Source organism: Metopolophium dirhodum, chromosome 1 (genome assembly GCF_019925205.1).
Source record: "Metopolophium dirhodum isolate CAU chromosome 1, ASM1992520v1, whole genome shotgun sequence".
Taxonomy (NCBI): domain Eukaryota; kingdom Metazoa; phylum Arthropoda; class Insecta; order Hemiptera; family Aphididae; genus Metopolophium; species Metopolophium dirhodum.
In genome coordinates this window covers 84,565,973-84,582,623 of record NC_083560.1, presented here as the reverse complement: position 1 = coordinate 84,582,623, position 16,651 = coordinate 84,565,973, and the positions used below count along the sequence as shown (strand labels likewise).

Genomic DNA, 16,651 nt, shown 5'->3' with positions numbered 1-16,651 from the left:
ATTATACATTTAAAATGGTATTCAAAATTTTTAAATATTTTAATGTTTAAATGATACATAATATTATGTAGGTAGGTATACAATAGTATACATGCATATTATATACCTACTGAATTGTTACATTAGAATTTAAAACACTGAACATTGTGTTAAAAAAAAAAATAAATAGTTTTTTTATTTGTGTTGAAAAAATGTCAATGTTTCACGTTTTTGTGAAATACTTCAAAATTAAATATTTCATACTTCAAACACTAATTATTATAATATATATCTTAGTCCGTGGTTTATTGGTCTATGCTGCCGTCAGTATACATGCGCGAAACGGTAATGTTCTATCGTGGGCCGGTTAGGCGAAAACGAAAATTTAAAAACACGTACAAATAAAAGACGGTGAAAATGGTACTATTATTTATCACACGGGCTCGTATATTGAATATAAAGAACGATAGATATATAATGTCAATCACGAGATATATCCACAGACTATATAATATGAAAACTATATGTCACTCATATAGTAATATTACTCTATGTAGTCACTATATGACTATATCTTCATATGGCCAGTGATATATCTCCAATCTTCTATATAGCACAGAAGTACTACTAGAAGTACTAACTAGAAGTTTCTATGTAGTATAGAAGTCTGTGTAATAATATAACGACAGTGTTACACTGAATAAAATGGCTTGTATCTTAAACGTACGTTGGTCAGTAAGCAGTTTCCGAACTATAAAAGCGTTATGGAATAATTTATTATCCCTGAATATATTTTTGGATGTATATGTATGTATAAGAGTTACCTACATAACTGAATATTAATATTTTAGTTTCTCAGATCAACGATGAATGTATTGATTTAACAATGATGTGTGTTTTTATTATTTGTGTCTGTCATCACCTTTTGGGGCAGTTAAAATGATTCGATTTTCTACATCATCATCTTTTCTGGCAGGAAAGTGATTCTAGTTCTGAGTTTTATCTCTGTAACACTGCAAATGTTTGCGAGGAAATATCAAAAATATTGAATTTGTAGTAAAATTGCCTATACAAAACTCCTTAAACTAAATGTGCAAATATAATGAAATAGGGTGTTTACAATTTTTGAAGTCGAATATTATATAATAATAACAGTTTCAAGACTTCACCATACAAGAAAAATACATTTTTTTTCGCAACCTGCTAATTTTTTTAAATATAAATTAAATATTGAATTTGCCTATTCAAAACCCTGTATATTATGTAGTTTGACGTTAGTTTGGTAATCACCAATAATTATTAATTATAGAAAATATCAAGCAAACTCTTGAGGAAAAGTCATTGGTGTAATGTAATTATTGATCATATTAATTCTTGTAACTTAAATGTATTTACTAGCTGTTTCATTGATAAATAAAAATTATTATTACAATATTATCACCGGTAGATATTGGTACATTCCTATTTCCTAGTATTTTAGTGAAAAAAAAAACACTGGTTTAAGTATTAAAATTCAACGTATGAATCACAATTATTATAGATGTTATTTTTTTTTCTTAACTGATAATACCTAAAAGAAATCAAGGAGTTATAGTTTTTCTTAGTGGGGCATTGTGTATTGGTTCATCACTAGGGTCTTTAGTTCTTATGGGTACCTAATTCAATTATAAAATATAATTCAAATCAATAAGCTACAAGAATTTATAATACAAATGCAATCAATAACTGTATGAGTAGTCATCAGTAATGTAATAGCTAAAATGTACAGAAGTATTAGGTGATGCGCATCCACTGATTGAAGGGACGATACCGGTTATGCTGACCAAAGAATGACAGGCGGCTTTTCCAAAAGGTTTTCGCGCATCCGGGAACTAGTTTTCTTTTTGGCGGCATAGACTTTTTACGACCTTTCTCTGGAGGAATATAGAAAGTTCCACATTTTACCGTCACAAATGCGACTTGTTGATTTCTTAATCCGAGATCGTATATAATACGAATCGTCTATCTTTTTGTCGTTGATAATGGTTTTATTGAGGGTGTCCGATTTCTCTATGTCTCTATGTCGATTTCCGATAAGCTGACCGTTGTTTATTAATCTGTTAAATTCTAGTTTACTTTTTATAATGATGTGTGGGCAAAGTATTACAATAAATTTCTATCTTTATTGTATAATAGTATTTTTAACATACTTGAGTAATATTGTACCGTAATATCTTACATAGGAAATATAAATATCTTATAATTGAATAAATAATGTTTTATAAATAATAAATATTATAGTATTGATATTTTGCTATGTGGCTATATGTGTATGGGTAAGGACATCGCAGTGCACCTATACTTACACTAGTATAAAATATGTCCGACAACTCTTCTTCATTAGGTAACAATTATTAGGGATGGAGACCGATAAATAACTAACGAAAAGTAAGGAAGGCCAGGAACCTTTATGATTTTTTCGGTTTCGGTTCCAATTTGGTTCTTCTAAAAATATAAATTCGATACCGGTTTTTAAAATTACAGAATTAAGGTTTCGGTTCTGGTACCGGTAAATACCGGTATTTCGAGGTATATATTATTTTCAAAAAGTAAAAAAAACCAAGTATAAACTTTATACATATATTATCTAAAATGATAAAATCAAATTATAGTAGCCTTATTGGGTTAAAAGACTTACTAAGTTTACTATAATTTTGTTTTAAAAACATCCAAAACAAATTTTAAAAAAAAGGGTTGGCTCATGTGGTAAGAAGTGGAAGTCAGTGCATCGTATAATTTGATCCAATCAAACACTCAAATACTCAATGGTCTCTATAAAAAGTGGTTTTATTTAAAGAATAGACTAGCATTTCGTATTATGTGCATGTGGCCAAGTGACCAACTTTGTAGCTGTTTATATCACCAATTAGCTTACTCAACACTTGAGAATGGAACTCTGCCTCGATATATTATCTTAAATTATAGGTTCTTGTAAATTAATTTTGATAAATAGGTAATTTGTACAAGGTACATAATTTTCTATTGAAAAGGATATTGAAATGAATGGTCATTGTTCAATAGATTCCAATTCATACAGCCTTTAGATCCTTGATTAACTTACTCCGTAGCTGTGACCTTGCGAGTTGTAAAATTCGGCTTGATCTACTGACATTTATACCAAAAATTGTACAATAGGTATATTGAGATTTTTTTCTATAAAAATCATATTTTGTGTAAATAGGTACTTAATTTAATACTTAACTGATGATTTTTACTATAAATTAAAATGACAAAATTACTTTTCTACTAAAAGTTATTTTGATTAATTGACTTTTTCTTATTTAAATTTATAAGTTTCAAAATCTGAATTCATTTTTGATAATTTTTGGTCTAATTTAATATGAGACAATAATATATAATATTATAATAAGAGACTGAAATATAATTTATTTTACTTTTAAATTTTAATCTAGAATAGACATTAAAAAATAGTATTTTTGGTGTTCAAAAGACAAAATGTATAGTTTATTTTTCATGGAAAATTCAATGTAATAATAAATTAAAATAACCTTATGAACAATTATATTCTGTATTTAAAACGCTGGTTGACTGATCAGTATACATTTACAACCAAATTTGTGAATCAGCTATTATTATTTAATATGTGTTATACCTACCTAAATATATTAAATAATTAAATAAAACTAGAGCCGAAAAAAACCGAAAAATTATCTTCGGACAATAATTATCGTTTCCGGTTCTGGTTTAGGAACTGGCTAAGAAAATCAAAAATAGATTTCATTAAGGTTCCGGTTCCAATATTTTCAATAGGTTCTGGTTAAAATACCGGTATTTTTAATTTCGGTTCCAAGCCCCGAAGGAAACCATACACACCGTGCGACTACATCGGTTATTGTATCACTCGTATCTTTCTCTTAACTATAACAAAACAGTAAACATAAAAACAGCTGAGCACACCACGGCAAAAGCAACGGTGAATGTTCAAGTCACCTAGCGTTTATTAGTACACGTATAATATTTTGTACAATTTAAATATGACAACGATAAAATATTTATCAATTTGTGCTGAAAAATTGTTCAAGCCTAATAAAATAAAATGTATAAATACCAATATCATACAAATGGTTTATTTTCAGACAAATAAAAATATTAAATATTTAAAAAAAAAAAAATTGAAAAATCACGAGAAAAATCATCGAACGACACTTTAATATACTATTTTAAATAATTAATATGTATTTGTACTTTCTAGCGTTGTGTTGTAAGGAACATATTATATCGAAGTTACTCTGTTTGTAAAGGCGTTACATAATTTTACTAGAATTATTTCCAATTAATAAAAATGTAATAAATATAATATTATTTTTGGATAAGCAATTCATAAATATATAACGCAACATAATATGGTTTCATTCTCTACCAAGTTAAAAAATAAAATTACATTCATACAACATATTTACTTGCATTGTAGGTAGGTAGGTACCTATTGTTTAATCAACTCTGCTTGAATACACTTGTCATTTACTAATTAATAAATTCTTAATCTTCGCAATTTTATTATTTTAAACGATATAGTTTGTTGTATAATGAGACATATTATTATTATCTGTTTGGACATTAACTAATTTGTGCTTTGGATAATACTTTGTACCTACTTCAATACTTGGTGCTAATTTGTTTTGTCGTCGTTGTTTTGTAGTTTATTTATTTGGTTTCACGGTTTCGTATATTACTGTTACAGAAATCATGTCTTGGCAGTGGTATTCAGTCTTTTTCACACGGAAACGTGTATTAATCAGAGCTTGCATTTGAAAATAAAAATTCCTTTTATCGTTATTCGGAATTAAAATGTTATCCAAGTTTTGCGTTATACAGAATTAAAACGTTACACAAGTTTTGCGTTTATCATTATTTAAAATACCTAGTGTTAGTACCCAGGGCCTAAAATTAAGATATTTTGCTACTGCACACCTAATTCCACACCAAACTATTTTAAAATAATGCCACATATAACTTCATTGCATAATAATATTGTTTTTGCTATTCATTAATAATTAGTTATAATACAATCCAAGACAATCTTCTATACAATTCCTTGATACCTATAGGTATGGCTATATGACTGAACATTTTATAATTAAAAACGAAATAGCTTGGGTTAATATACTTATATTATAGTCGGTATTATTTTTAGTGTTAAGGATTTTAAACAAATACAATATGCTAATTAGTAATTAACAATAATCAATATTGAATATTAATCAAATAAAAAATTATAAAAGCCGAAAATAAGTACTGCACACTTTTAAATTTGCTACTGCACATAGGCCCTGTTAGTACCTGTTAAATTTAATAATAACAACTAATTATGGTAGGTAATGGCCCGGATACTGGATAGATTGTTAGCATGAAATAAATGTGTATACGAAATCAATATACCTTTTAAATAAATAGATTTTAAAATATTATGTTTTGCGTTATTTTTCGTTCAATAATATTCTAGAAATTACCCACGTTTTGGTTATGTTTTGGTTAATGATATAGGTATGATATATTTTGTTGATCGTTATGTTTTGTTTTGCGGTATTTAATTATTTTTGATTATCGCTTTCCATAATAATTACGTTTACAAATTTCAATCGTTTTTTGTCAAATATAACGTTTGCAAGCCCTGGTATTAATAGATGCCTTGAGCCTTAAATGTATGCCAATCGACTTAATATTGGACTTTGATAGATTAATTAAACATTCGTTTAAATAAAATCCATTTTATTAAACTCGATGTTATAATTAAAACATGTATGCTGTCATTAATTTATGACTAGCACACAGGTGTGTGAACTGTGAAACCCACATATTTATTTAATGAATTGGGCCTGTAGAGTTAAAATAATAATTAATATTTCAACTATATAATAAGGTAATATCGATAGGTATTGGTTTAAATGGGTTTGATAACGAAAAACAAATTGTTTGAAGTATAATGTAGATTGTAGGTATAATGATTATTTTACACAAAAACAAATTTTTTTTCCGTTCACATTTATTGTTAGGCAAAACATAAATAAAGAAATGAACAAACAAACATCAAATTAAACAAATATAGTATAATATAAGTACTGTAGGTAGTGAAATAATAAGTAGGTAATAATATGATATAGGTAGGTTAGGTATACATAATAAATTTAAACAAAAACTTAATAGTAAGCATGACTATCAATACACATACTCATACACTACATTATATCTATTCTAAACACTGTAATAAATGAATTATTGATGAAATAATTTTATGGATTCAAAATAATTTACTCAATGATAAATCGTAATAACGGTTTTAACTTTTTTTAAATTTTTTTTTATGCGAATGGGCATTTTAAACTGTTCATTTCACATATACAGGGTGCACGATATTAACGGCAAGTAATAATGACAAGGTTTGAACGTTTAAATTATATAATGTTTGTTTATAACCTATCATGTATATTATATAATATGTAGGTACCTAATTATAATTTTTAATTAAATATTATCGTCTTATTATAGTTTATGGTATATTATTAAAACGGTCTATGGATATATATCGATACACCGACGAATATAAGTATCGTAATAACGTATAACATAAAGTATATCGACATTTTCAGACGATCGATATTAATATTGAGAAAAAAATTCACATTAATTCGATGTTGTATAGTATGAATATATATTATTAAAATCTTAAAAGAAAAACTAAACATACGAATTCATCAAAGATATTATATTCATAACAAAATAAAAGATGCTAAACGTCGCGATATAAGTCTTGTTCATTTTTCGAATTCTCACGGAAAATGGTTCTTTTGGTTTTTTGTTTGTTTAAACACCCTGTAGATATGAATGTAAAAATATTAGTGAACATTTTCATATCATTTTGTGAGAATATTCAATCGCCAATAAAAATCGTTAGGTAAATCCAATCGTTATTCAAGCATCAATAATAAAAACATATAACAATTCAAATTGTAATCATATAGTCATAATTATATTTTTATAAATATATATGTGTTTACTATCAATGTTTTTAATAACAATTGATTACATTTAATAATATATAGTACTTAAATATTTTTATATTTATTAAAATATTATATAATTTATAAATAAGAAGTATTATTTGAAAATTATGTACAAATAAAAACATACAGATAGTCTTAAAAGTACAAATTAACATGTTATAATCAACAACAAAAATCTAAAACATCTAAAATCGATAAATATAGGTTGTATAATATTATTATATACGACCATGTCTTATTTTTATGTACCTGCCTATTATAGGTACAGAATGGCCCAGAACTATGTCAACAGAATAATATCTGGATGCGAACAATATTGTATTGGAAGAAAATATATTTCAGATTTCTGTTTGTCAAGTTTAATACAAACATAATAGGATGTACCTATTACTTATAATAATTATAGTGGTATTTGATTTTACTTTTAATAGATTTTGTCTTTATGTTTTATATAATACCTGGACGAGAGGTAATATTATACAAACAGTGTTTTTGTTCACCGCCATTAGGTGGTAGTTAAGTGGTGGTCAACTGGAAAATGTCAATAATCGAGGAAAAATCACTTATTCGTTTATTGAAAATAGCAATAACTATAATTATTGAAACACCACCTGTGGTGTATGAGAGTCTCACAACGGCGCCTAATAGGTTTCTGAACCACTTATTATCTAAAATGTATAATATTGTATTAAATATTAATGCGTAGAACTGAATGTTACCACTTAATTTATTTAAATTTGGCACTGTATTTTTATTATATTATTAAAAGTAATCATACAGATATTATATAATATTTTGATCATTAATAATTAATTACAATATAAATGGTGTTTGCTTGTACAATAATCAATATTAATGGACGGGTGAATAGTTATTTTTGGTCGGATCTAAGATCATTGTTTTAAACGCATGTTATATAATATCATATAATAACATAAAAAGAAATTTATTTTCTATGTGTTACTACTCAATACTTCCCGTCTCCTTATGTACTTAAAATATTTATTATATATTTTTAACACATTACATTAAACAATTAATATTATATTAAACAAAAAGTTCCTATATTATATTTGAGAGAACATCAAGATAATTGGAAAAAAACATCAATATAAAGTTTATAATATAATTATTCAATTTTAAATTTTTATTCAACATTTGTGACGCACATTGTCCTTTTAAAGAGTGCCTCAAATTAAAGCGCAACCATATCGCCAAACATTTTAAATTCTATACATTTATTTATTTTTTTATATTTTCTTGTTATTAACTATTGCTCTTTATAAACCACACAATTCACCACCAATTAATCAGTCAGCCATTTTAAAAATGAATGTCAGCATTTCAGACACTTAAGAGTATAGTTTGTGCGCCATTGTATTAAAATCGACGATGAAAGGTGCTTACACCTATGTTTAATAAATGTAGTATGAATAAATCCTCACAGTTTTGATATTTTAAAGATGAAAACACATTATTAAAACCTATGTGTTTATATAATTAAGTCAATTAAAAACTCTAATGAATTATTTTTTTGGGTTCTTTCCTTTAACTGACATTACATTTTATAAGACACCAACAAAAACATGAAGTTTTTGTGGGTCATTACAAGCAAAGGAACAACTGGATAATTTAGATTTTAAGGATTAATCACTAATATAATAATAAATTGTCAAATAAACACTTAATAGATTATTACTATACCTACTGAATAAAACAACTAAAACTAATATATTTTTTTTAATTTTTAAATTTTGTTTTTGAATTTAAATTAAATTGTTTAAAAAAAAAAAATGTAATAAGTGAAAATTAAATCAAACCAGGAATATGAGGCCCAATCAGTTAAGCCCCCTTCATTCATTCATTAAAAAAAAAAGATACTAGTTATAACTCAAGCAATTAATATGTTCAATAAAAATGATCATATTATTTCACCAATGTTTAAATTTACCTACTTGGTAATAGGTAATTTAAAATATTTTTAAATGTTTATAAGCCACTCGCCAATCTGTGACTTATTGATTTGGAATCCCCCCTCCCTATGAAAATCAAAATCGTATATAAGGTTATGTATTAAGGAAATGTAATATACTATATAACCTTATACCTATTATTTTAAATGTATAATGTATAATAATATTATAATGTAATATAATATACTAATCTACATCGTTTCAATTAAATCAACTCTATATTCGATGATATCCTAATTGTTTTCTATCTGAGTATGTACATCATAGTAGTATAGTACCTTACTCGACGAAACTCGTGATTTGTTGTTATAATATATGTTTGAAATGCATTCAGCCCTAAGGATTACACATCTATTTAGCTAAGTCAGTGACGGATTCATTTCTCTATTTCGGAAAGCAAAGTCCTGCTCAAATCTTTATTGCCTACAGATGTTTTTATAGTTTTTACAAATGCTCTTTTTGCTCGCCACAGCGTCCTATCCGATACCGAAGTACCTAATATCATAACCTGAAAATCATATTATGATATTACCTATGTGTAACATTATAATATGTACAACAGAAAATAGAAATGTTAAACTTCAACCATCGACCAAACAAATTTTTAACAATTATGTTCATAGTAAATGTACATTGCACAATAAGAAGTATGGTTCATTGTATAAATTATTTTTAAGTTTTTTAAATTTTCAAATTTTTTTTATGGCACACGTTTGCATTTGTTTATACCAAATTTTATAACTTTGTAGCTTATAAATAATCCATATATATAATATATGAACAGCTGATTTAGTTAGAATAAAGCCGACGATTCGATAAACAAACAACACAATATGTCGGAATTTTTAAATCTTGGCAAAGTAATTTCCTCTCCGACGATATGTGCACAATGCACTATAAGTGCATCCTAGAAACGAAAATGTCTATAATAAACGTTATGGTAAAGAAAAATAATAATTTAACCGTTATAATGAAAATTGGAATGCACTAACCCCCTAAATTGTATTTTATACTTTGTTATGCACACACAATTTGAATAGGTAGTTTTTCAATATGTAATTGAGCAAAGCAGAATAATATTTTGATAGATATGAGCATATTTTGAACAATAATGTTGTTCTACGTAGGTATGTCATAAACATAATGTAGTATTAAACTACAACTGTCAACTTATATCAACGAGAAATGAAATGCAGCAATTTAAGCTCACTAACTATTATCAACAACTTATATTTAACTACCATTTTTACAATTTCTTGAAATATAGCCAATATCAATTTTATTCTGCACAATATTATATTATAATACATATTATTTCACCCCTAGTCAAGTTTCAAGTTTAACATTGAAATTAATGTATTAAAAATAATTTAGATTTAGAATCACATAATTTTTTTGTCAGAAATAATATGATCATCATGGATAATAAAGACATTATAGATAGACAATTAAATATTTGTTCATTCCTTAGTAGAGTAAAATTTCTAAAGATTTAAATTGATTTAAAAAAGTCGATAGTTGTGATTGAAAAATTAAAAGTGGACAAATTAACAATGACATTAATAATAATTGAACAAAATAATATGTAAGCATACATGCACTACACGCATATAGATAAATATATACATACACTCAAACACACTCACAACCACAAACACCCCCCCCCCCCCCCCCTGCAAAAACACCCACACACACAAATATAATATTAAACATATTAACTGCCTCTAATGTACCTACCTATTTGAAAGTGACCTTATATTTTAATTTAAATAATTTTAAACTGTCTTAAATTTAAGAAGACTACTTCCAATAAATATTTACAACACGATGCTAATATTTAAAGAGAGTCTAATTACAAGTCAAAAGTCGTATTATGGTTAAAAATCAAACTGCAGCATGGACGTTTATTCAACAATCTCCACATCTGTCGAAGACGATTTGTCTTCGTCTTGTACAAGTTCACCGGGAAGTGGCATTCTTATGTCACGCATTGTATATTTTGTCTTCGACTCTCTAAGTTTTGCTTCTGTAAATTCACATACATTACCATTAATAATTAATACGCAAAGAGTTATATCATAGATATATTATTACATGACATATAACCAGTGTTCGGATTAGATAAGTATTTTTTTTTATCTAGATAAAGATAAAGATAATGCAACTCAAATGTATCTAGATGAATATAAAAGATAACTTAACATATTCATCTAGATAAAGATAAAGATAAATACTTTTATATCTAGATAAAAAAAAGATACAATTATTTTTTAAATGGTTTTAAATTTAGGTATATTTTAGTTGGGCACTAGGAACATAATAATAATAATGATGTAAATAAAAATAATTACATTACTTATAGTTTATAAGCCATAAACTTTGTTTGAGAATCTGTATAAATATTTAAAAACGCGTTTGTACAATTTCGCAATTTTTATCAATAAAAAATGTATCTAGATGAATTTATTTAGATTAGTAAAAAAATTATCTAAGATGAACGTTTAGATGACTTGTACCTAACTATTTATCTAGATAAGATAAAAGATGAACAAATAATTATCTAGATAAGTCCGAACACTGTATATAACACATGCCTATAATACATGTAATATACATATACATTACAAATTACCTCTAGCTGCTTGCACCTTCCACTTCTTTTTGTTTATGACCAAACAATCGTTCCATGGCTTTTTTATTTTGTACAACTTGTTGCTAGATTTGGGATCTTCAGCGTTTGTTTCTTGTTTTGATTCTGAAAATATGTGAAGTTTATTAGTATAGACAAGGGGTCACCAAACTTTTTTTACGGTGGGCCAGATTTGAGATACACGGGCCAACATTAATTTTATGTATAACTATTATAAGCTGTTATGAATAACATCAAAAGAAAAAATAATTAATTAGTTTTATTTAATTAATTCAATAAATTGAAAACAATGAAAATTTAATGAGAATAATATATTAAATATATTATTTTCAAAACATTAATAAATTAGCTTGGCGGTCGGTGCGAAAACCTTGGTGGACCGGATCTGGTATAGACTATACAGTATAGTTAATAGTTTCTTCTTACAGAAATATGTTTCCAAACATATATTTTGTAATTTTGTGATTAGAAACTGTATAATTAGTGTAATTAATATAGCTACGTATTCGTTATTCCATATTTCCCCCCCTGCCCACAATTCCAACCAGGAAAAATAAAAGGTACGTATTCGTTTATCATAAATCAAAAAAAGTTTTTATAATTTGAATGAAAGAAAGAAATATATTTTGACAAGAAATGTTTAGTTGAAAAAGAATTTTAGATTCTAAGCGAAGGATTTTAAAAGGTTTGGAAAAAAATTTAGGAAAATAGGGGATTTTTACGCAAAACGAGTTATAGAAAAAATCGATTTAGTTTTTATGGCGTAGCTAAAAAACTAATATAACCAATAGTTTATACACTATTCAATTTTCAAAATATTTTGACACTTTTTGAGTTATTTATAGGCATGATAAAATTTAGATTTTTACTAGTTTTTTTAAAACTATTGTCGATAAACATTTCTTTACTTCGTCAAAATACTTGAAAATTCAATACAAGGTTCCTCATACGTTTTTACAATAACAGTTAAAATATATCAGGGTAAATTTTTTTTATAAGCTTTTAAAACTTAAAAATTGACATAACGCAAATTATTTTGTAATTACAAATGTATTAGTTTAAGTTTAAGTTTTTATAGCTAAGGATTGCTAATTTAAAACAAGGTATCAGGTAATAGGTATAAGTAGTTCATTCTGCTACCAACAAATCTAAAATAGTGAATAAACACAGTTTTTTTGGCTATTTCAAATTCAAATTTGGAAGAAATTAGATATTTAAATCAAAAAATAATACTATAAGTCATTTTTTTGTAATTTAAAAATATTACTACATTATAGACTGACTAATAGAGCGTCTCCGCTAAGAATCATTTATCGTATACAATGCATAGACCTGTTAATTACTTAATAGGTCTATGATACAATGTCACAATTATATTATATCATTGAATTTAAATTTAACACCATTCATTACAGTGACCCATCTGTAAGCTACCGTAAAACAGAGGGGTATCCACTTATGTCTCATGAAATGTGTTAATATTAAATAATAGATTCTTATAGTGATGCAAAGAATGATTTTTTGATTAAATTGAATTTTTCTGATATTTTATCTTCTATTAAGAGTGCTAAAAACATTTTAAATAGCTGTAATAATCAATTGAATGTGTTGTTGTAATTATTAAATTAAATGTTTGATTTTATCATGAGTTTTTAGAGACGTGAGTCAAACTATTGATAGATTTGCAAAAAAAAAAAATAGCGGCTCTTACTACAGTCTACAAACCCATCGAAAATATTTTGTTGTAATTGTAAAATATATTTACCTAGGTACTCTATATTGTAAAGTAAAATATTCGTTAATTATTTATTTAAATAAAACATAAATATGAGTTTAAAAGAATGTTGAAGTTTTATAAATAGATTGAATTTAAACAGAATTTAAGTGATCTAATATTTTTTTTAACAAATTTGATAGATGAGGGGGCTAAGGATTAATCTGGTAGGTTCCAAATCTATTATTAATTATAATACTATTTTTAATAAATTGTTAATTTTGGTTCAGTGTCAGGAACATAATTACCTTTGTCAGACTTTTCTTCATGTTTTGTATCCTTGCTTGTAGAAGGCGAATCTTTGGAACTTTCGATATGTTGGGTTTCTTTAGTATCCATTACATCCTTACTACCTTTCATATCTTTGTTTTCTTTCATATCTTTGCTATCTTCGATACTGCAGCTCATTGCTGTGCATGCGATAGCTACGTCAGATTGGTTCGAATTGTCTGTTTTCTCGTCATTTTCGTCAACCACCAAATTCGTATCAACAGTCTTGGATGCATTAACCAAATTGATTGGACCCAAAATTAGTTCCAACATATCACTACACACAGTCATACTAGGTTCAACTATGAACTCAATGAACCCTAGAAATGAAAAATAAAAAATTGTTCTTATATTTTGTAATATTATTTACTTTATAATTTTGTAGAAAAAGTGAGTTATGAAAATAGTCATAATATTTTGAACATTTATTTTCGTCGTATTTCAATATTTATTATTCTACTATAGTTCAATAATCACTATCATAAGCAATGTATTATATATAAAGTTGGGTGAATTAAAATACCAACCGATTTGCGACTCAGCAATCAGTGTGTTGTTTCTGTCACACAACGGGCTGAATGGGAGTCCTAATTTTTTCTCCATATCGCCTTGCAAAAAGAACTCCTCCAACAATTGGCTTGTCCATCTATAGTGCAAATCCCATTCTTTGGCGGGGTGCGATATATCAGCACAATGCAATACCATTGACATAGCTTTGGACTTGTCGATTCTGTCAAGTTACCATTAAAAAAAAAAATTGCATTACGACATGTACAACCCACTAGTACGTTGGTTGTCAACTAGTAAAGTGTAAATCACTATTGCGACTTACGAAATATTATGCTTAATATATATTTTGATTAAATGTAAATAAATATAACAATTATATGCAGTTCAAGAAGTGCACCAAATATGTATTTTATTGTTTACAATATTACGTACAATAGTGTTATGAAAACCACATGATCATAAACGATATTAGATATGTACTTACGTAGGTTCGGGCGATGCTAAAAGTTGCTTCATCGTTTTCAACTGTTGAAAATGGAAACTCATATCCGTTGCTAGCACCATATCTATGACTAGTGTACGGAACTCACGAAATTCTTCTTTGGTAAGATTTTGCAAAATGTTACAGTCCTCATCTTTTAATATTCTATAAAATAAATCATTGTTAAAAACAAAAAAAAAACATTCCTATGTAATTTAGTACTTTAATTTATTTAATAGTTTGAATGCATTATTAATTTAGGTACTATAAATATTTCGAAATGAAAAAACAATAGAAACGCAATTTTAAATTCGCTGGTTTTATAATTACATTTTTTAATTATCGAGTTATTTAAACAGTTAGTAAAAACATTGATATTAATCTTTTTTCATTTAATATTCATTACCATTAAATAATGAAATTACATACAAATCTATCTGAATACATTTTTTTTTTATGATTTAGTGTAATTATTTTCACTTGGCTAACCTGAACGTGGAACTGATATGATAGTTTTCCAACACAGCGCGGTCATTATACAATAGGGCAATCTCTGTGCCCGACATCACATGGAAATTATTTGTTGTTCCAGTGTGTTCAAAGTCATGTGTAATTGCAGCAATTAACATGGCGAATATTTCCAAATCGCTCAACCAATTCTACAACAAAAACACGAAGTGTTAAATTGCAATATATCATTAACAATCACAAAAATTGATTTTCTACTGGAGAATGAAGGAAAGTGATTTTACCTTACTAATAATATCTAATTATACGAGTGAACATTAAGAAATCTAAATTTTTATTTTTATTTAAATTTACGAAAAAAACATTTTTCATTGGACACAGATAAAACGTTAATTATTGTTATTATTTTATTTTAAGTAAAACAAAAAAAAAAAAATATACTTTTAATAAACTATGATACTAGATACTATTGGTAGTAGACAAGTGTAGGTACTTATTTTAACATTAAATTGTTGTGATGACATTGATTTAAGTAGAAATAAAAATTAAATAAATTATATTCAGTTACAAAATAATAAAAATCAACATAACCAAAATTTCGGATTAATAAAAAAAGAGAAATATTAAAGGAACAGAGTGGTAAATTCTATAAAAGAAAAAAATTATTAGTCATGTAAAAATGCAAGATGTATTCTAAAATTCAAAAAAAAATTGCTTTCACTGGTGGGCTTTTGTGATATTTGAGAGAGTATGTCCTTTTAAGCCTTCAATTATATTCTTCATATGAATACTATACAATAAGCATAATATAAAGTTTTGTCACATTATTATTACCATAAGTCCAGTTTGACAAAGCATATAATGGACAGTTTGTGCGACATCAGCACCGTGTAAATTATTATGGTACGGATTTTTATGTCTTGAATATCCTTCTTCAATTCTGCACAAAAAGTTCTCCATGACTACCGATGGCACCTGTAAATCAAACAAATTAAATATCAATGGAATGTTTAAATTCGTTTTTAAAAATGAATGTGTTTCTTCCTTTAACGTTTGAAATTATGTTTTTTTTTTATTTATTCAGTTTTTAAAATCATATATAATTATAAACAGTATTAAGTATAGGTATACCAATACCAACAATATTCTACTATACATTAACGAAAGATATTAATTATTTTTGTTGGTAGGAACTTATTTCAATCAAAATAATGTAGTTGTGACATTATAACTAAATATTTTAATAATTGTAATTGAATAATATGTTGTTAACGTTTTTATCTATGGTGTTTTAAGGATATTAATTACAATTTGGCGTATTTGATTTCGTTCTACCTAAGCAATAATTATTATTTACCATATATTTATAAAATATTCTATTAGCATTGTATTTTTTTACAAAACTAAGTTAAAAAGTTTTTAAATTTAAAAAAAAAAAACGCTTGCCAAGTCAGGGATTGGCATGTAAACTTTCTTGATTTTTAA

General features: G+C 26.4%; 1 protein-coding gene across 3 annotated transcripts in view; it reads right to left on the bottom strand.

The window, feature by feature from the left end:
- Positions 1–7,529: 7,529 nt before the first annotated feature.
- The window catches only part of LOC132934127 (dual specificity calcium/calmodulin-dependent 3',5'-cyclic nucleotide phosphodiesterase 1-like), a 210,719-nt gene continuing 201,597 nt past the window's right edge, over positions 7,530–16,651 (bottom strand). For all 3 annotated transcript variants that reach the window (XM_061000400.1, XM_061000399.1, XM_061000401.1), the window contains 7 exons: positions 16,001–16,141; positions 15,188–15,357; positions 14,702–14,863; positions 14,235–14,437; positions 13,686–14,027; positions 11,646–11,768; positions 7,530–11,039 (listed from right to left, as the gene is read on the bottom strand). In XM_061000400.1, coding sequence (XP_060856383.1) covers positions 10,918–11,039; positions 11,646–11,768; positions 13,686–14,027; positions 14,235–14,437; positions 14,702–14,863; positions 15,188–15,357; positions 16,001–16,141 — 1,263 coding nt within the window. In that variant the 3' untranslated portion in view covers positions 7,530–10,917. The remainder of the gene's footprint in view (positions 11,040–11,645; positions 11,769–13,685; positions 14,028–14,234; positions 14,438–14,701; positions 14,864–15,187; positions 15,358–16,000; positions 16,142–16,651) is intronic.